Source organism: Nelusetta ayraudi, unplaced genomic scaffold (assembly GCF_046127955.1).
Source record: "Nelusetta ayraudi isolate G7.1 ecotype Tasmania unplaced genomic scaffold, CSIRO-AGI_Nayr_v1 ptg000075l, whole genome shotgun sequence".
NCBI classification, from domain to species: domain Eukaryota; kingdom Metazoa; phylum Chordata; class Actinopteri; order Tetraodontiformes; family Monacanthidae; genus Nelusetta; species Nelusetta ayraudi.
In genome coordinates this window covers 1,956,983-1,978,615 of record NW_027466125.1, presented here as the reverse complement: position 1 = coordinate 1,978,615, position 21,633 = coordinate 1,956,983, and the positions used below count along the sequence as shown (strand labels likewise).

Sequence of the window (21,633 nt, the reverse complement as noted above, 5' to 3'; positions counted from 1 at the left end):
CTAGTGTAAGACTCTTCCTGTATATTTGACTGTACTTTAATTTCAAAATTAATTCTAATTTATATAGGCACTTTACATAAGCATTAGTATTTGATGGTATTTGTTAATGGTTTGCTCTTGAATTGCGCCTATGGAATAATTACAGTTATTTTTTAATTGAAATTTAATTCTTAAGTATAATCTAGTTAGACTGATACACTTGCTAATGTATACTCAATGGTGTATAACAAAAGAAGTGTCCAGTATAACAGACTGATTTATTAATTTTTTTTTTTTTAAATAAAGAGCGGTTTTAATTGGAACATGCCGTAGTTTCCTCCCGCTGCCGCTAGATGGCTCTAACGTGACGCAAAATTGCTTTAAACTGTTGTTTTGGTTTTTTTCGTTTTGTTTTTTTCAGGAAAAAAAAGAAGAAGAAAAAGATTTCGGGTCAGAGTGGCTACTGTCCAGCCTGTAATAAATTCCTCGCCGTCCTGTGTGATCCGATAATTAATCTCGCAGCTCCGGGATTTCGTCCACTTGCTGCCGCTGTCGGATGCCATCTTCCCTAATCCTCCTGCAGCCACCGGAAGCTCCAGATAAAGCCGAGGCTGCAAAGTGCGTCACACAGCGGAGCCGCTGAGAGTCTCGGATCCCTGCAGTCCTCCGCCGACACTCTTCACTGTCTTCCCGCTATAGTTTTGCACGCCGCATTCTCCACCAGCAAGCATGGTGAAGATCGCTTTCAACTCGGCTCTGGCGCAGAAGGCGCTGGGAAAAGAGGCTCCGGACGGGGAGAAGGTGAGCTTGCTGCGGCTTCTCTTGTTGTTGTTGTTCGGTGTCGGGCCTGCACCGGCCGGCCGCCTGCAGACCGCCGTGAGCGCACTGTCCATCTGTGCGTCGTCATTTTAGATGCTTTATATGAGTCTTAATGCTACTGCGATAGATATGCGGAATTTTAAGTTAGGACTTGCTTGTGTGGAAATGCACACGTAGAGCCGCGGTGCCTGCAAGGCTGCGTGCGGGGCCGCCCACCCCGCACAGCACCGTCTCCTGGACATCATCATCCAGGAGGCCGCCGCCGGGATTAGACCAACTGTCAAAGGCTTTAACGTGTGTGTGTGTGTGTGTGTGTGTGTGTGTGTGTGTGTGTGTGTGTGTGTGTGTGTGTGTGTGTGTTCCCCCCCAGGACCCCGAGCTGGCCTCGGTCCCTGTGGGCTCCGAGGGCTCCACAGGTCGCTGCCTGCTCACCCTGCTGGGCATCGCCTTCATCCTCAGCGGCCTCATCGTTGGAGGAGCGTGTCTGTACCGCTACTTCACCCCGAAGGTGGGTCCCTCTGTTGGCTTGAAGGTTCATTTTAGACTAACAATTATTTTTATACCTTTTATTATTGTTATTTATTTGCATAGGGCTATTTATTGAGCCCCAATATCATAAAATGTACTTTTTATATATGTTTTACATGTTAAAACTATCATTATTTATTTATTTATTTATTGCAGTAGTGGTCATGGAGTGAAAAATAATAGGTGGCAAAAGCAATATACAGTTGATAAAGATTTATTGGAGGCAGAGTTTAACAACACAGCTAGAAGACAAGAGAGACGAGAGAAAAGCCAGATCAGTAGCTCTTAATAAAGATGTCGCAACAGTACAATATCTTTGATCAGCAGAAGTTCAGCCGCTGCCAGGGGGGAAACTAAAAGAATGCTGACTCTCACTCGCTTGAACGGCCATAGAAAGTGCAGACTTGACCATATTTTGGTTTTTGCTGCGTCGTCAGTGGGAGAGTTACACACTGACTGAGGCTCGCCCACGGGGTTTCATCTGTCCAAGAGACGAGGCGAAGCGAAGAGTGTGTTTGAGCTGCAGGCATTCACTGGAAGAGGAGATTTCATCAGAGTTTGAAAAGACTGTGTCAAGTGTCTATTTTGAATTTCGCATTTCATCTTCGTGTAAAGGAACAAAGATTACATGGTGCGGTTAGAATAAACAGTTCCCCTTTTTAACCTGCTGTTTTGTTTTGTTTTTTTGCTGTATTTGTCCTCTAAGTATAGTGACAAGTAGCAGAGAGACAGTTGAAACAGGTCAACTGAGTAGCTCACAACCTGGACTGACACACTGAAAGGCCCTTGTTGCTTCTTTATGTACAACAAACGAAAACCTTCATCATTGAATACAGACTCTAAACAAGGATAATGAAAACAGCTCAGTGAAGCGTCAGAGGCCCTCTAGTGGTTAAAAAGAAGAATAAACGCAGCTTGAAGTTGCTGGCCTGTTTCCTCAGTAGATTTTTTTGTTTTTTTGTTTTTTTTAGTGTTTTCTTTAACTAACTAACCTTTTTTTTGGAACCCCGTCCTCGTCCCCCAGCGGCTGTACCACGGCGCGATGCAGTTCGGCGCCATGTCGGCCGGTGGCGGCAGGGAGAGCCAGCCGTACTACCTGCCGCAGGTGGAGGAGGAGGTGGAGATCTCCGACAGCATGGCCGTCATCAGCGTCCCGCCCCCCCGCTTCCGGCCCGGAGACCCCGCCTACATCCTGCACGACTTCAACCGGGTAACGTTCGCACACTCAACACCTCCCCTCCACCCCCACCCCCACCAGCACTGTCCACTGCATCTCCTGATTCCTCCTCCTCCTCCTCTTCCTCCCCCTCCTCCTCCTCTTCCGGCTGTGTTTTTTGTCCTAGTAGAAGCTGACGGCCTACCTGGACTTGACCCTGAGGACCTGCTTTGTGATTCCTCTCAACACCTCAGTGGTGCTGCCCCCTCAGGACCTCATTGACCTCTTCTCCCAGCTGATGGTGAGCACCTAGGTCACACGGTGTCGCTCGCAGGAAGCCGATCTGTCCAACACCGATGACGCAATAGGTTTTCTTTTTTTTTGTGTGTATTTTTTGGCTTTTTTTTTTTTTTTTTGTGTTTTCATTATCGAGAATCCTCTCCATCTATTGGTTAAAGCAGAGAAACTTTTGAAATGCAGAGGCTTTTCTTTAGGCTTAGTTTACCCACAATGCTCTTGTCTCCTCCCTGCAGTTGGTTAAAACAACTCAAACAAACTGGAATTTCTCCATGCAAACGAACCAGAGTTCCATTAAACAGGGCTGGTGTGAAGGCAACTTTACTAAGACCTTAATAATTTGGTGTAAGTCATGTAGAATTCCTCAATTATAAATTGAACAATTGAATCTATATTCATTTATAAATTGAATAATCATCAGTTGATGATCGGCATTGTTAAAATTTGTCCATGTAGCTCGAGCAAAAGCACATTATCCTCTTCCAGATCAGCAAAGATGCAAAAAAAGAAAAGAAAAAAAGGCAGCAGTGAAACCGAGTGTGGGCCACAGAAAAGTTCCCTCCGGCGTGGCAGAATGTGCAGCATTTGGTGCGATGTGGGCGGCCGTCTAATCATTCCGTCCCAGCGCACACTGTGAAAGTTGCAGAATGCAGAAGTTTGTGGCTGATTCATGACTTGGACTCACTTCTGCCCACTCTGCTCGTTTGCTCTTCTTGATTCCTTATCACAGTCATCAAGCTACTTTTTTTTGTCTGTTTGTTTGTTTGTTGTTGTTTGTTTTTTTAATAAGATTTTACTTTCGTTTCCAATCATTTACGACCTTGAAACAACACGAAATTAAACTAAGACCCACAATATTTCTGAGAAAAACAACCAAACCGCACACATCAGACATACGACTTCAACCTCCATATCTTTACATTTGGTCACTTGATGTAAAATACATTCATTGCAAATACATATATTACGCCTGTACAAAGATATATGAAATAGATGAATGAATAAAGGAACGAAAACAGAGCATAAAGCAGAAAAGGCCAAGTAGTCTTGTTTTTAGAAGCTTAATGCTTGTTTTATTTTCCCCATATCATTTTAAATGTGATTTATTCTTTTAGCTGGCTCTTGGCATTTCCATGTTCAAATAATAACCCATCTCTTTTTTTCCAGTGTAGGAGGGTATGTAGATTTGCAATGTTTTTTTTTTTACTCTATACAATAGAAAAGCAGAATAATCCATTTCTGTGGCTGCACGTGCAGCTTTAATGTCGTTTATTCCCACACCCCTATTTTTAACCCTAACTCATCTCTCTTTCTGCTGCAAGTCCGGCTCTTACCGCAGCTACTTGGTGCACGAGGACCTGGTGGTGACAGAGCGTATCGATGACATTAAGCCGCTCGGCTTCTACATCCGCCGGCTGTGTGACGGGAAGGAAACGTACCGAATGCAGCGCCGCTCCAGCCTGCAAGGTGTGGACTCGCTTCACACTTGCACGCAGGGCCGGGGGGGGGGGGGGGGGGGGGGGGGTGGAGAGAGAAGGGGGGAGGGGGCATCTCGGGGCGAAATGCGGCGTGGTCGCGTTTGAAGAAAGCAGAGGTGGAGGAAGAGCTAAAGCGCCTTAACACAGGATGTGAAACCAGTTTGTTTGCAGCCTATTTAGAATATTAGGTGCCAAGCCTAAACAAGACTTTTTTTTTCCCCACTCAGGGTGTTTAAAAGGGGGGGGGGGGGGGGCGGGGGGAGACCAAACTGTTTTAGATTTCAGAATAAGTGCTGCACTTTCTGCAAAATGACGTCTGAAGTCTACATTTCCATCCATAAAGCTACACTATAGACTTCTTTATGTTAATCAGAGGTGAGCTGCTTGACAGGAAGAAGTCTTGAAACTGCAATGCAGTAGATTTGGGTACAAAACGTTTTGTAGCTTTTTTACACTGAAACTTTAAAAAGTTTCCAGTGTTGGCCATGTGGCCTGAAAGTCAGGATGCTTCATGTCTCTTTCAAATCCAACAAAACAAAATCAACACCGAAATCTCTCATTAATACCTCGGTAATAAGTCCATCAAACCGTAGAGAGATCGACACGAAGTGTGAGGTGTGTATTTCTTTGTGTTTATGTTTTTCTGTCCAGCACTATTATCATTTCTTCCCTCTGCTTTGCTACACTACAGCAGATAAATGACACTTTTTGCCTGTAAGAAGTGAACACTGAAACTATCGAGTGTCACTTGTTGTTGTCATGTTGCAGTATTGCCAAATTGACGACATGTTCTCTCTAACTAACATTGACTGGCAACATTTAGGAAAGCCAAGTTTGCCATTGAATTTGTACTGACCTTTTAAGAAGAAGTTGATAATTAGCTTAGCATGCAGTACGCTGAGCATGGACATTAGCTCATGCTTTTCCTGCTGACTGAGCAGCTTCTAGCTTGCTAGGTAGCTAGCTAGATGCTATTATGAGCCAAAGCAACGTGGGCCCTCTTTGTATCACGTTTACAGATACAGTGGTGACACAAACACAACAGACACACAACAGCGGCACCACTCTCATACACTAGCTGTTGGTTAAAGGCAGTGAGCAGCGTGCTTGACCCGTGTCGGGGCCGATGGCCTCTCTATGTGTCCGTCCGGCCAGGTGGAGGCATCCAGAAGCGCTCGGCAGACGAATGCTTCACCATCCAGCACTTTGAGAACAAGTTTGTGACGGAGACCAGGATCTGCAAGGCCTGATGGGAGGAAGCCACAAAACGATGGGTCGCAAAGGAGTGTGACAAAAGAGAAGTGGAGTGGGGATGAAGGAGGGAACATTTAGCATGAAAGTTGCTTTTGTATAATAAAGTTAGCCTTTGTTTTTCTTTTCTTTTCCCCTCCCCCCTTCCTCCAGCAAGTGAAACGTGAATTTTTGAGTTCCATAGTTTGGTGGTCTGAACCTTCCGCCCTCAACCCGAATGAGTCATAGCTACATACCTACTTCAGTACTCAGTTGTTGCTCTCGTATTACTAACCAATGTTAGCCTGCTTACTACAGATTTACTAAGTTTCATTTGTTCTGTTGTTGAATTTGTTCCGTTGCCGTATCTTCTCCTAGATTTTATCGTTGTTGCTGTATCACACCGTCCTCTAGAGGGCGTCTGTAAAGTTCTACTGATCGTCCTGCTAACATTCCAGAACGCCTTTCCAGGCGTTGACTTACTATACTACATGTCGTTGTAAAAGAACACAAGCCACCCTGCTGATGTTACAGTACTGTTACACCACAACAGCATTTCTCAACTGGTGGGTGCCCACCCTAAAGTGGGCGGCGGAGCTGTTTTGATTGAGTCTCGGCTTGGTGGGCAGTTTCCTTTTCTTCTTCTTTTATTTATTTATTTTTTGTTTTTGTTTTTTTGTTTTTAAAAAAAAGGGTGATTTTAAAATATATGTATATTTCTACATAAAATGTTGGGAATTTATTTAGCTGAACATAGAATTAAATTCAATAATTTCAATAAGTTATTTACTAGCCATGATAGAAAGTAGGCTCACGGTTTTGTTTTTGTGGAATACATTTGGGTTGCAACTTCATGATAAGGAAAAAAAATGTGGGCCCTGAGACTCCACCAGTTGAGAACCACTGCACTACGACGTTGTATAGTGGCCTGGTTTGCCCTGTAGATATTTCCCAGAATGCCCTGCTGCTGTCCTTGCTTTGTCATGACTTCATGCAATAACAGTCAACATTCCAGCACTCTATATGACCAGTGTTTGTGTTTATGTAGAAACTCCTATATGACAGTGAACACAGCGAATGGTTGCTAATATGCTAGGTTAAAGGGATATTGCACTGCTCTACAACTACTGACACCTTTGTTTTTCTTCTGAATTTGTGATTCCTCAAGTGACGGTCCGAACGAAGGCAAATTGGTTAGACTGTGAGCACATATAATGGAAGATGCTTTAAACTATTGCATGAATGTGTGAAAAGTTTGGAGCATCTTTTCGCACAACTGGCAAACAGACGTTGACCTTTTTATTATTGAAGCCCTGAAAAAGAAGCCTGAAGAGCGATTGGGGGAGAAATTGTCCCTTTGCCAAAAACTCCAAGTCATTTGAAGTAGTTTGTGTCACAAGCTGCCCCAACAAAGAGAGACAATCAGAATGGAAGGGTGTTCTTTAAATAAAAGGTGGTGGGTGGGGGGGATTTCTGTCAACTTTTTATTAATACTGTGAAGTTTAGATTTAAAAAGAACAAACAATGTTGTGTGTAGCTACTGGAACAAACGTCACTTTGAGGCTGAATAAAGTCCTGTTTCTATACCTACTGAATGTTTGTGACTCTCGGCTCCTTATTACAGCGCCGTGCTAAGTTTGGAAAACCAAAGCTGACCACCTGTGTCCTCTACGACCGGCCGCCTCACTTTTCACTTCAAAAGGGAAGCTATTTTAAAGGCGGAAATAATTTATCTGGTGTTGCACAGCAGCGGCTAAAGCGCACCTTTAACCTGAGTTGAAAACTGAGAAATGTGCATTTAAATGTACATTTATATATACATATATATATATATATATACATATATATATACATATATATATATATATATGTATATATATATACATATATATATACATATATATATATATATATATATATATATATATATATATATATATATATACATATATATATATACATATATATATATATATATATATATATATATATATATATGTACATATATATACATATATATATATATACATACACACACACACACACACACACACACACACACACACACACACACACACACATATGAGCTTTATGGTATTCTTTTAAAGTACTCAAGAAAAAAGGCTGGCTTTACCCTAGTTTAGTTTGTAGTTTGGTTTTAAATTCTCACTGAAGTCTCATTCACATATCTCGGCTTATCTTTATATCTTAAATCTGACTTGTGTGTTTTTGATGCGTCAGCATATTTTTATTTATTTATTTATTTTTATTCCCTAACCACACAGCTCAGTTTTACGACCAGTAGCAACTGATAACATTGATGATGGCTGATAAAAAGCTGTTGCTAAAGAGGTTAGCGTGATGGATTTTTTTTTTTTAATCAGTTCTAACTGACGGGCGTTTTTACTTTAACTTTAGCTAAAACAAAATGGCATTCTTTCTTTCTTTCTTTCTTTCTTTCAAAACAGTGCGGCAACAACTTTACCTTCCTGCTCCGAATGCATTCTAGGCGATCTTTTTCACCAAATGAGATAATAGCTTAAACAAAAAAAAAAACAACAACAACCAATAAATGAAAAGTCCCACTGTGGGCGGCCCGCGCTCTTCATTCATTCCGCCCAGTTCAGTTCTGCAGGTCTTCCCCGCTGATGCACGACAGGCGTCTCAGAGTCATGATATCCGGTATCTCCGGTTTGCTCAGCCGCCTCCAGAACTCGTTGGTGGTGAAGTAGTACATGAGCGGGTCCAGGCAGCAGTTGAGGCTGGCCAGGCACAGCGTGACCGGGTGGCTCCGCCGGATGGCCGCCCTGGCGCTGCAGCTCCTCAGCACGCCGGCTTTCACCATGAAGTCCAGCGGCATGGTGATGTGGTAGGGCGCAAAGCACAGCAGGAAGACCACGGCGCAGCTCAGCACCATCCTCAGCGCCCGCCGCTTCTCCCCGCGGTCGGGAAACCCGCCGACCCCCGTCTTCTCGCGCAGGCTGCCCGCCGTCAGGCAGCTGCAGGCCACCACCACCACCAGCGGGATGACGAAGCCCAGCAGCTCGGCCGTGAGGAGGAGGCCCCCGGCCGCCGGCAGGCTGATGTTCCGCATGGGCAGCTCGGCGAAGCACACCAGCGGGGGTCCGGGGACGAGGGTCGTTAACTCCGAGGGAGAGGGAGAGCCGGGGGAGTTAGAGTTGCTGCTGGTGTTCCTCAGCAGGAGGAAGGGCAGGCAGCAGAAGGAGACCAGCAGCCAGCCCAGGGCGCAGATCAGCAGGTCGCCCCTCCGCCGGCACGACGTGAACCTCAGCGGGCGCATGATGAGCTCGCAGCGGCGCACGCTGATGCACACCAGGAAGAAGATGGAGGCGTACATGTTGACGTACTTGAGATAGAAGCAGATCATGCAGAGCGGGTGGCCGAAGGGCCAAGTGTCCGTCAGGTAGTAGTAGATCCGCAGCGGCAGCGAGAGAACCTGAGGAGCGACAGGGCGAGAGGCAGCATCAGGTCGTGGACTTGAAGACAGTGAAAGATGGTGGAGGGATTCAGCAAGTCTTCACACTTCTGATCCGGTCTGTTTGTGAAATAATCCACTAAATGAATGAATGCTACACACAGGCATTTTTGGATTTGTTTTTAAAAGTTGTTAAAAACGAGTTGTTAAAATGTCAACAGTGTTTGAGTTTAAAAAGTCATTAAAATGTAAGCCTGTTTTTTCCACCTTTATTTTTATTTTTATTTTTTTTTTGCAGCAGCAGCAGCAGCAGAACAGCCCCCAGCTGCACTATTAATAGAATTAAAGAAAAACAAATTCTGCAGATTTTTGTATAAGCAGGTTATTTATTAGCCCTGTGTTTGCACCCTACTACATTAATACTTTGATATTCCTCAGTTTTTGCAAGGGATCAAGTGCAAATGCACAAATGCAAAAGTCAGTGTCAAAAGGTAGCAAACACCAAGCGCAGCAGGGTGTTGTCCATCTTGGAGGTGTAGCTGTGCCCTCTGTGATGCCACAAAGGGCACACACCCAAATCTGTCTGTTTTAGTGCACACAAGGTCGAACTTTCCTCATTTCTGTGCAGTTCATCAACGCTGAAACATCTCACCACCATCCCAACTAAACAAGTGCATTTAAATTAAACGTTTAAATAGTTTATTGAAATGTAAATAGTGTATTAAAAACATAAATTTAAAGACATGCCTCTTGTGTTTTTTGTATGCTTGTTTTTCTTGTGTTTGCGTTTACCTGCAGCAGGTCGGCCACAGCCAGGTTCATCATAAACACCACGGCCTTCTTGGTTTCTCTCACGTACACCATGAACACCCACAGTGCCAGCACATTACCCAGCAGCCCCGGCGCCAGGATGACACAGTAGACGACAGCATACAGGCAGTGCTGGTACATCTGCAGGTCGGCTCTGCTCTCGCAGCTTTGATTCATTGTCCGCCGGACTGGGCGGGGCGGTGTTTATTAGACTGTGAAATCAAAGCTGCCTTGTCAACCAACAGGAAGGAAGCTCATATCATGAGTTCTCACGGCGTCCCTGTCCATCCTTCTTCAGCAAGTTCGATAAACCCTCACAGGGTTTTTCCTCCAGGTCTTGCTGCTCATTGCATGATGGGATGGCAGCCAGCAGTCATCTGTAGAAAACTGGAAATACACCCCAAAGGTCAATGACCCTCTAATTAAACATGTTTTTGCCTGCTCTACATATATACATACATTATGTAATATGTGTATATACACATGTATATACACGCGTGCGTGTAAATATGTATAGTTATATAGACGTGAATATAGGTGTATATATAAATAAATATACACAGTATATCTACACATTTTATTTACATGTCTATATATGTACAGTACATATATGCACACATATATTTATACATATATATATATGTATATATATATATATATATATATATATATATATATATATACTGTATATTCACATTAATAAATATGTGTATACATATACACATGTATACATACATTAATAAGTATATATCTATACATAGATATATATACTGCATATATACATATATACACGTATATGTACATAAATATATACAAAATATTGATACTTCAAGAGAAGCTCACACAGAAACACACTCAAAAAAAAGTCCCCCATGCTGCAGTCGTACTATCATTCTGCCACTGCTTCCTGTAGCTCTGCCGAGTGCGGTCGGCTCTCGTGCTAGCCGTGAAAACTGGGCTACAGACACCCGTCAGAAACAGCACCTCTACCTCCGAGGCATTCTGTGATGTTGATTGGATGGCGAGGTATCGGGGATGTGATCGAGAGGCCGCAGTGGGACAGACATGTCCGCCTCTTCCTACGACAAACTGGCTTCACAGCGATTTCAAAAGAAGATGATCCTCCACTTCCTGCCGCAACAGTGATATTAATCATTAGTGGCTGAATACGAAACGGGGTTAGCTGGTCGATCAGCTTTGAACGTGGCTGGTGGAAACCTACTGACACTCTTTTGTGGTGTGGTGGGTGTGATTGTTCCACCTCGGGTGATGGCACACATACTTTCTGCCCTGTAGGCACGCACGGTGTCTTATTTCATATGTGTGTCATGTTGATTGCCTCAGTAGAGTGTTGTCTTTGACACATATACAGTTGATGGAAAGTTTGAGTGAGAATTGAGAGTCAGGTGGGAAAGTTTGTTGAGCTTCGAGCTGCTCTCAGATCCACTAACCCGAGCTTCAGCATTTTCAGAATGCACTTTTCAACTTCAATTGCATTGCGCACTTCTTTTTTTTTTTGTTTTGTTTTTATCCAAGAATTCTTGCAGCAAAACTGTCACTTATTTCTTATTGTTTAGCCCTGTGTTTATAGCCCTCCAGAAAAACACAAGTTGGTCTCAAAGCCCTAACCTTAACCCGCATCTAGTTTGTGACATCACAAAGGGTGGATATCCAGAAGGATGCAATTTTAGGTTATCCTATTATATTGATTCGCTGACTTTTCTCATGTCTTGGGAGTGAACAGGCACTTCTGAAACATGTTGGAGAAAACTGTGAGGCTTTAGTAGTTGATGTTGTAGTATTTTGCCACAAAGCTTTTGAAATCCACCCAACCATCAGTCACTTCTCGACGTGGTGTGTAGATCATCCCAGAACTTTGGGTGAACGGCTCTTGTCCTCTTGGTCATTAACCTTGAAGACGACTTCGGGTTCCTTTTTTCAGATGATAAATCTGAAAAAATTTAAACATCTCTAAGATGGCTTCCTGTGTCGGCACAAACATTTGCCAGAGAAAGGTCTATGACCGAAGCGTCGCAATAAAAAAATTGCAAGTTGGCCACGTGTGAGGGATTTTGTTTTTGTCAGTTTGGACTTTATTGTCACCCTGCGACGCACCGGCCGTGTCTATAGATGTGCAAGGATTTTTGCCTCTTTTATTAGATGATAAATCTGAACGTGATGACTGATGAGAGACCAACTGATTTTGCCAAAAGAAAAGTAGACAAACTGCATAAACAGTGGCCTTGAGGTCAAACTGTAAAGTTCCCCATTGTACAATATTTATTTTTACCATTTTTTTTTCAAAAGTCAAACAATTGACTCCTGAAGAATTTATTTCAGTCCATCCTTTACTTCTGTTACTCACTCCACAAAAGCGTGCTGAAACATTCGGCTTCGGAATTGGACCCTTTGTGGTGTCACAAAGAGCCCGACAGTCTGGGCCGGAATAGGATTTACTTGGGAGGCTGTAAACAGCGGGCTCAATCTGGGGTTTCCTGCAGGTCTAAAGAGTCCTGGTTGAAAAACGACCTGAAAGCGTCGATGATCTGCAACATTTATTTATGCATGAAGCTTTTGCTATATTGGGATTGTAACACTGAATCTAATCAGTCATTTGAAATCCCTCCACCCACCTGTCACGGTGCCAGTCAGTCCTGACTGTTAAGTGTTTGTCCTGTCAGTACTTGCTATGAGTGTGTATATGTGTGTGTTCGTGTGTGGGCGGAGACTTGGCTCCTGTTCACCTGTTCCTGGTTTCCTTGTTATCACCAAGCACCTGTCTGCCATCGACCCATCAAGTCTGCCACCATTTTTTTTCCTGCGTTTTTTGAACCCACCTCCTCCTTTTACTGACATCAGATGATTTTCAATTGGCTGCCATCCTGACACAGCACCACCACTAGATCCCTTTAGTTTCCTCACTAAGAGAAAAATCAACAACAAAAAGTACAAAGTCCCAACGAATCAAAATGGGAAATGGCAGCAGCCCAACAGCTCGGAGGCAAAAAAAAAAAAAAAGAAGAGCAAAACGTTCTCTTTTTAAGAGGCAGTGCCAACACAATCATTATTTTGTCTTTGACCTCAAACCTACTATAGTCACATGCTCATGAGACTGAAGGGTTTTTTTTGGTCTGAATGTTAACATCCGTTCTGTGGCAATGTGAGGTTGAAGTTAGCTTGAAAGATAAAATGATCTTCAGTTGAGTTAAAACCTGCTTCTTGTCCTTGTTGATAACTTGTTTATAACAATGTTTGCTGCAGCAGGCTGGAACTTACTCAGTCACCCTGCAATGCAACTGAGTGAGTTGAAGGAGCCGAAGCAGAACATTTTCGAAAGTAAAAGCACAAGACTTTTGCGTCGCTGCTCCGTTGTTGAGGACCTGACCGCTGACACACTGCTTTTTCCGTCTTCTTCTCAATTGACACACTGAGCTGTAGAAGTACAGCGTGACCCGACTGACTCTGTTACACACTGCACATTGTCCAATTTTGTTCTCAAATAGCATCACAGTCACTTCACATCGACTCTGATCTGAGGACGGCTGGGTTTAGTTAGACCCGAGTTTCAGATTGACACCCTTCCGCCTTCATAAATGAAAATGAGTAGTTACATTGACTGTAATTCCTCTCTCTTGGGGGTTTGTTTGTTGCCGTATGTCAACTTTTCAGCATCCATCTCGGTCCCGACATGTGGGGCATTTATAACAAATTGTAACAAACAAAAATCGACTGTGACAGCGATTAATTCACACACTCACACACACACACACACACACACACACTCACACAACCGTCACCCTCGCCATAGCAGGCATTCCTCACACTGAAGAAGCATGTGAGACCCCCACCCACCACCACCACCACCATCAGGAGTCACCACTTTACGGCACAAGCACACAACTGTAACAAACTTTAGCGAACAATACTCAACAATACCCCCCCCCCACAACAACCACAAAAAAAAACCTTGAAAGGCCGATAAGACTGGAGATTGTTTCTCACCTTGGAGTCGATTCACATTTAAGAGCTGTCGGGTGAAAAGTGGGCCGACAAACATCACCCTTTCTTTCTTCTACTGCCCCCCCCCCCCTTCTCTCTCATTCTCTCTCGCCACTGTCAATCTGTTACTAAAGCACTTTTCTCACTGTCTTGTCTTCCATTTCCTGTTTTGTTTGCCGCGCAGTGTTTTCTGTGCGTCTCAGTTCTCCTAAACAGGTCTTGGCAGCGCGGAAGGGTGTTTTTAGCATAAGTAGGGCTTCTTCCTGTGCGTATGTGGGGGTGTGTGTGTGCGTGCATGCACGTGTGAGAGGAAGGGGGGGTAGTTTGGCTGTTTGCAGGCATTCTTGACATCAGGATTTTTGTCATTTGGAGCTTTTCTCCACAGCAGGCATCATCTGCCTGCTCTTTGTACCCCAGTCATTGAGAAAAAAAGGGCGGGAATGATAATAAGTGTGAATACAAAGCGCGGGAACAGGAATGTGCCTGGCGCTGGTTTGTAATAACTACCCCTTGGTTCTGTGCATGTGTCAGGGCGCGACGGTTTCAGTTCTGCCTCGTGAGGCAGCGGCAAGATAAGAAGCGGTCAAAAGTTGAGCTCAGTAGCCTCCGTGTCGAGATGAGCAGCTACGATAAGAGAAGGAGGTGGGGTGCAAACCAACCGTTGGGTGAAGGAGAAAAAAAGAAAAAAAAAGCCTATGCACCTCAGAGTCTGGCAGTTGCAGGTTCTCTAAACCGCTGCCAACTGTCTTCTCCACTTTGCATCAACGAGAGGAAGTGTTGTGGCGGCCCAAAAAAAACCCCCAGAGAGCCGGCATCTGTTTTTGTTTTGGCTACGTGTCAAAGAGCGGAGGGCTCAAAATATATCACACAAACAGAGTCATGTAAAATACAGGTTTGCTTTATTTATTTACACGTTCTTGTGACATCTTGTGACAATTTGACATTTCAGAAAAAATCCCTAATGATTGATCCATCCTGTTAATAAGACTATCAGCAGGTATCGTACACACAACAGGGCCCCCGAGTCCGCAGCCCAATAAACCCTCATCACGAGGGTCTGGTTGTACTGTTACACTAGAATAAAACTCTGAATTTCCCTCTGGTCAGTTCCTTATATGAAACGAGTGCAGCGTGACTCATCCTTTCCTGCCCCTGTCAGTCAGCAAAAGCACACAATACATTGCGGTATTGTGTATTTTTTAATGTCAAAGGCTGTCAAATGATCTTTTTTTTTCTCCGACTTGCCACTCAGAAGGCTTCACAGGTGGTTAAACCTCCTGATAAACGCACCCAGCAGGTATGATTAGAACCATTTTTACCTTGTCTGTGAGGATTTTAGCTCTTCACACATCACACTTCAACATACTTGAAGCTTTCGTGGTTTTTACCTCAGCCGTACTGATTTTGTTACATTTTTCATCTGATTTTTCTTTCTGGTTATTTCGCGGCTCCATGACATTCTCATTCATCAGTTTTTTTTGTTTTTTTTTTAACTGTAAGAAAGTCAAATCCACATCCTGAAATGTTTTCTCTTAACAATTGAAGTTTTTCCCAGATGCATTTGGGGACTGTCTCTGTCTTTTGTTTACCTAACTTCCCTTTGAAATGTTGAAATGAGTCTCAGTGCGAGAAGTACGAAGGTCTTGGTGATCTATCACTAAAATAACTCCTGATGGCCAATAGGTTCCCGAGTAAAAGAGCATCAGATTGAATCCTTTGAATATGCAATTAAGAGGAGTCTCTGGTCTGGGAGGATATTTAAGGGAAAAAGCAAGAACCTTGTGGCTTTTTTCTGTTTTCTTCTCCGGCTTCTTTTTCTTCTTCGGTCTTTTTCTCTTTTTCTTCTGTTTCTCCTCCAACTTCTCCTCAAGCTTCTTTTTTGTCCTTGTTACTCTTCTTCTTCTTCTTCTTCTTGATCTGCTTACTACCATTTCTACACAACCGGTCTGTTACAGTTTTGCTGCATTTTCACTCTGGACTGGTATGTCATCTATTTCCCTTCAATATCGACTTGTTGAGACTTTTGTTCTATGTGGAGAATAATCTGACATCAGATATTGATTTAGTCTTCAGTCGTATGGTAAATTTATCCGAGTAATGCTTGCACTCTTAACCTCTGAGTTGGACAGGTAAGATTGGGTATCATGTTCTAGAACCTCTGAATACTCCAACCCAGACATCAAGGCTATTCTTTCATGTTTAATAAACAAACTGAATAGTTTCCTTAATTTATTTAAGCCATCCCTGAACTGAAGACTAATGTCAGATCGCTAGAACTTAATTATTATAGAGTCTATATTCTTAATTATTAGTTAAATATTCCTTTCAATCGATGTATAAAAGTAGAGTCACTTTTCAAATGGAGTCAGATTAAATTAATTATTATGTACTTTACTTTGAAATCTTCATTTTAACACCGGAACGACAGAATACGTATTGGGGAGATATTATTATTTGTGTCGAGATATTTCCTCCCCTACATAACCAATCACATAACTGCTAATGGTGCTCCTCCCTGTCAGAGCAGCTGCTCTCCATGCTCATCAGCCTTTGCGGCGCCAGGCGGCGGCTGTTGGAGCTGACGGGCGAGGAGAGCAGCGAGGAGGTGATAGAGGAGACCCGGCGGGACAGGTGCTGCCTGAACTCCACCGTCAGGAAGTAGTAGAGCAGCGGGTTGAGGCAGCAGCTCAGGCTGGCCAGGCACAGTGACACCGGGTGGAAGCGGCGCACGCTGGCCACCACGCCGCAGTGCGACACCACGCCCTGCGACACCATCAGGTAGAGCAGGAAGTTGACGTGGTAGGGCACGAAGCAGACCACGAAGAGGATGAAGCAGCCCAGCACCATCCGCAGGGCGCGGCGCTTCTCCATCTCGCTCAGCCGCTCGCCACACCCCTCCGGCTTCCCGCCGCTGGAGGAGACCGACTGCAGGCGGCAGCGGGCGGAGGAGGAGCTGAAGATGCTGGAGGCCTGCTGCTGCTGCTGCTGCTGCTGCTGCTGTTGCTGCTGGTCCTTTGCCAGACCTTGGCGGAGGGAGTGGGTGATGCGGATGGAGCTGTAGCTGATGCACACCAGCGGGATGACGAAGCCGACCAGTTCGGCCAGAGCCATCATGGTGACGGCCAGCCCGACGGACAGGCGGCGCATCGGCAGGTCCTTGAAGCAGCCCGATGGGGCGGCGGCGGCGGCAGCCACGGGCTTCACATTAGTGAGCAGGCTGAGGCTGGAGTTATTGCTGCTGCTGGTGCGCATGAGGATGAAAGGCGAGCAGCCCAGACCGACCACCGCCCACACGGCCAGGCTGATCAAGACCTCGTAGCGCCGCCTCCACCGCTTGGCGTAGAACGGGTGGAGGAGGAAGACGCACCTCTGTGCACTGATACACACCTGGTCGTGGGGGAAGAAAAAAAACAGACAGAGGGCGACGTGAGAACCAGGAAGTGGATATGAAAAGCGAAGCCGAGAAGGAGAGTTGCGTCTGTGGATCTGGCACAGAGCGGTCGGATCGAGTTCTGCTTTCGAGAGCAGGGAGCTCACCAGGAAGGCGATGGCAGCGTACATGTTGAGGTACTTGAGGTAAAAGCAGAAGAGGCAGATCCCTTGCCCGAAGGGCCACGTGTGCGTGAAGTAGTAGTAGATCCGGAGGGGCAGGGACAGGATGTGGGCCAGGTCGGCCACCGCCAGGTTGATCATGAAGATCACTGTCTTGGTCTTCTTGCTGTGGAGAAATAATAACAATAATAATAATAATGATAATAATAAAAAAAAAAAAGTAAGGTGTGATTCCCACTTCACCTCTCGCCCCAACACTTTGGCACCTTGACTTCAGTTTTAGTTGCAGTTTCCAATTCCTGCACAGCTGAAGGGTGTGTTCAGTGTTCAGGGCTAAATATGGAGATGCCTGAGATTAGAAGGTCTATCTGAGAACAGATGCAAATATTTCTCAATACCCACATGCTTTTTCACGCTAGTCTGGTTCACGGCCTTGTTCTTTTCAATACATTGTGAAAAAATGTCTCAAAATATTGAGTGTTGCATGCACCAAAACGAAACAAAACGTTACACAGATCAGCTTCAATGAAAGGCATGATTGAAACCCACAAAACGCACGCGTGTGTGTGGGTGTGTGTGGCGGGGTGGAGGATGGGGGTGGATTTATACTTGTGTTTTTGTGAGTTTTTGTCCCGTCAGCACTTTGTGTAGCCGTGTCTGTGGGCGGAGACTCTGCTCCTTACTGCTCAGCACCCCGGTGCACCTGTTCCTGGTCTCCTCGTTATCAGCAGCCAACACACCTGCCTGCCATCAGCTCGTCAAGCCTCCCACTACTGAAACCTGACTGTTCTGCTGCTGTAACGAGCTTTTGAAGGGGTGCAGAGTGGGTAGACTTAGAATTCAATCATTTAAATCTTGTGACTCACTTCCACAAGACTTGGCGAGGGGGGATGGTGAGGATTGGGTGTGCCGGGAGTGTGTTTTTTTTTTTTTTTTTTTTACCGAGTGTGCCTGCAGAGGACCCAGAGCGCCGTGGTGTTCAGCAGCAGCCCCGGGATGAAGAGCAGCAGGTAGAAGTAGGTGTACATCTTATCCATCTGCTCTTCCCAGTGGCTCATGTTGGCGTGGCAAGACGGTGAGATGGAGGAAGAGGAGTTTACCCCCCATCCCTCCGATGCAGGCAGAGTCATTTGAATCCACTCAGACAACTGCAAGTAGGGGAAAAAAAACTTTATTGAGCAAACAATGTACATTTAAGGTCAAACAGTAAAACAGTGAATTACCAGTTCTTTTACTTTAATTATTGCTGTTTTTGTTGTGTGTAGATAAGCCTAGGTTGTTTTAGTTGTTAAAGGAAGAAAGCAAAAGTAAAACTGAAAAAAAATATGATTTATTGCTTAACAACAGAAATTTTAATACATAGGCTCCAGCACATCCCCACAACCGTGAGTTCAAAAAGAAGCCGGTCTAAGTAGGCAAGCGTTTCCAAAGACAAACAGAGCTGCACAGCGCTCAAGTCGAAGGCAATAATGCCGTGTCTTTCGGTTTCCATGCAATCCCAAAAACGCCCTGGAATGACGTTGGGTCAGCATGGGTGCGTGGGAGGGGAGAAAAATTGCCTATGATGCTACCCTCTTCCCATGATGCCACCCTTGGCGACGGTCTATGTCGTCTATGAAAAACCGACACTGGGCGTGGCCAACAATAGGTCTTGTGTGTGTGCTTATTGCACTAGCAATATCCATAATGCATGGAAAACATGGGACATAATTTGGACATTCTGTTCCCCCACTTTAAGTCTTTAGGATCCAGCCCATCATCAAAGCGACTCCATTCTGCTTGCCCTCTTTGATCTGACTGGTTAGGTACAGTTGTGGTCAGAAGTTTACATACACTTCATGTTCCTACACTAAATCTTATGCTAAGTTAAATTTACACACTTGAATCATGAATAAACTAGCATCCAGCAAGCTAATAATAATAATAATAATAATAATAATAATAATAATAATAATAATGATGATGATGATGATGATGATGATGATAATAATAATAATAATTCCTAATGCATAAAAGTATAAAGATTGAAAAACTGTCATTAAAAAAGTAACTGATTCCATTGGATAATTGATGGAATCAATTGAGGTTTAACATAACAATGAAATAATGAGAAAATGATAATAATAATGAAAATAGAACTGAAACAATAACTTAAAAACAAAACAAAACATCATGTGCAGCATCCTGCATCATGCAGCTAGTTGCTGGATTGCACGCTGAAAAAACGTACGAGGTGCCTAATAGTTTGAGAGTGATAAGTGATAGATGGGCCTCCTGTTGACAGAGACTGCGACAGGAAGGTTGTGAAAGAAAAAAAGAAAAGCAGTAGCAGCGAGTAAAAAAATGGTAGCTTTTTTCCTATCGCTGCAGCAGCAGCACCACCCTCCTCCTGCTACTGCCACCTCTGGGGGGCCACCCTGCCCCACCCTTCCGCCGCTGCTCTTTGGAGGATGCAAAGATGGAGAGAACCGTTTTTTTTTTGTTGTTGTTTGTGTGCTTGTTTGTTTTCACTTTGACTGTACGGTTCAGCGTACCTTTAGCGTGCGTGCGGCAGCGTGCGCTCGCTGTTCAGTTTGAGGAAGTGCTGTTCAGGCAACTTTATGAGGCTACTTTTAATGATGAAAAGGTCGCTTGGGTTGTTCTCACCATTGAGTGAGCAATATTACATAAAAAAAAATGCAAATGCACAGTTCAACAGTTTAACACATGAAATGATGGCAAAGCTGTTTGACTTTAAAAAAGAAATGGAAAAAAAAAATTGACGCCCCCACGCCCGACCACCAAAACAGACTGACTTTAATAACAACACCCTTAAAAAAAAAACAACTTTGTCCTCTGCAAAACAGTTTTGGAAAGACAAAAGTAGGCGTGAAAAAGTATAATAATACAAAAAAAGGTTTCTCTGAAAATAATTTTAAAAATGCCATTACCTCGTCTCTGGTCAGTGTGAGGAGGACGGGTCAGAACCGGTGGTAACCTTTGACGACCACATGCTCCAGCAGCTTCACGCCTCGCTGTGAACTGCCGACTGATGCACAGAAACAGCAGCCAGCGTCTTTCCTCCCTCCTTCAGCCGTGCACAGCAGACCTTGGTCACACACCTTGAACGGCAGGCAGGCAGGCAGACACGCGGCTCTCGGGGCAGCGTTAATGCTCCTCTGATGTGATCTGCTGCTGCTGCTGTTGACTTTGGCAGAACAGAAGACAACAGAGGAAGGGAAGGGGAAGAAGCTCGGCCCCTCACATGTGTGCAACTGTTTTTGTAACGTTGACTGCGTCACCGCGTCCCCAAACGCAAAACCAAAATCCTGAGAGACGCTGAGAACAAGTGCAGGGTGCGAGGACGGGGAAGAGGAGGTGAGAGGCGGGGGTGCGACGGGGTTAATGAAATATAAACAAAATTAAACAAAACAAGTGAACCAATGTATTTCTTACAGAAGCCAGACAGGTCTCGGCTTCACCTCTGATTTCATGGTTAAGTTTAACATTTAGGTGTTTTTGAACATCACCCAATCTCAGGTACTACAGTGCAATGTGAAAAGTGTAAATTAATGTGCCCCAAAGTGCTTTGGGAGTTTCAAAAATCACACTTCCCTAATATTACACTTCCTTTTTGATGGCTTATAAAAATAGAGAGCTTTTACATTAAACTAGACACTATTGAACAAACAAAAACGTGCCACGCCAGTAATCCGCCAGTAAGAGGACGATGAGGCTTAAAAAGAAAAAGAAAAAAAATGTTGTTATGGTTTCGATTGCTTCAAAGGAAAAACATGAAGAAGCATGCAAAACAAGTGTCACAAATGCCACAGATTGGAGGATCAATCATCGTGTTTATGTCGCCGGAGCTGATAAAAAAAAAAGAGAGAAAACCGTCTCAGATTGTTTTCTATGAGACTTAAGCTCGCTCCCCATTTTAAACTTGGAGGTCTATAAATAGGCGCAGCTCCTGTCGCTCCGCACGTGGGAGAGAGCTCTCAAGTCAGCGGTTTCCTCGCCTGTAGTTTCACCCGACAGCCAGCAGAGGTCAGGCCAGGACAGTTCTCACATCAACCTGAGCAAGAGGCCATTTTTCCCCCCTCTCCTCTTTCCGGAGTCTTCTTAAACCCCGGATTGCTCCTTTAAAGGAGACATCAAACAGCCGCCTGTGTTATAATATTTTACCACATTCTTAACATGAACCACTGCTAGGAAGGGAGGTGGGTGTGGGGGGTTGCCAGAATGCCAGAACATTCCAAAGTCCTGCCATGAATCTCTGACTGTGTACGACTCTGTGAAGGATAGTTAAACAATTTGGACTTATGTCTTCTATAATGCTCCAGGCGGCAAAAATGGAACATTCCAGAGAC

At 44.4% G+C, this 21,633-nt stretch overlaps 2 protein-coding genes across 2 annotated transcripts; one reads left to right on the top strand and one right to left on the bottom strand.

The window, feature by feature from the left end:
* Window positions 1-474: 474 nt before the first annotated feature.
* On the top strand, window positions 475-6,155 carry LOC142899764 (integral membrane protein 2A-like). The gene is made up of 6 exons (XM_076043526.1): window positions 475-780; window positions 1,169-1,306; window positions 2,351-2,536; window positions 2,673-2,783; window positions 4,102-4,246; window positions 5,413-6,155. Exons 1-6 carry the CDS (start codon window positions 709-711, stop codon window positions 5,505-5,507), a joined length of 747 nt encoding a protein of 248 aa, XP_075899641.1. The 5' UTR covers window positions 475-708; the 3' UTR covers window positions 5,508-6,155.
* Window positions 6,156-7,921: 1,766 nt separating this feature from the next.
* On the bottom strand, window positions 7,922-18,546 carry LOC142899682 (uncharacterized). Its single transcript, XM_076043395.1, has 6 exons — window positions 18,227-18,546; window positions 17,270-17,450; window positions 16,233-17,119; window positions 10,621-10,691; window positions 9,716-9,936; window positions 7,922-8,944 (listed from the first exon to the last, which is right to left on the bottom strand). The coding sequence occupies exons 1-6, from the start codon at window positions 18,475-18,477 to the stop codon at window positions 8,111-8,113; spliced, it is 2,445 nt and encodes an 814-aa protein (XP_075899510.1). The 5' UTR covers window positions 18,478-18,546; the 3' UTR covers window positions 7,922-8,110.
* Between the last annotated feature and the right edge of the window lie 3,087 nt (window positions 18,547-21,633).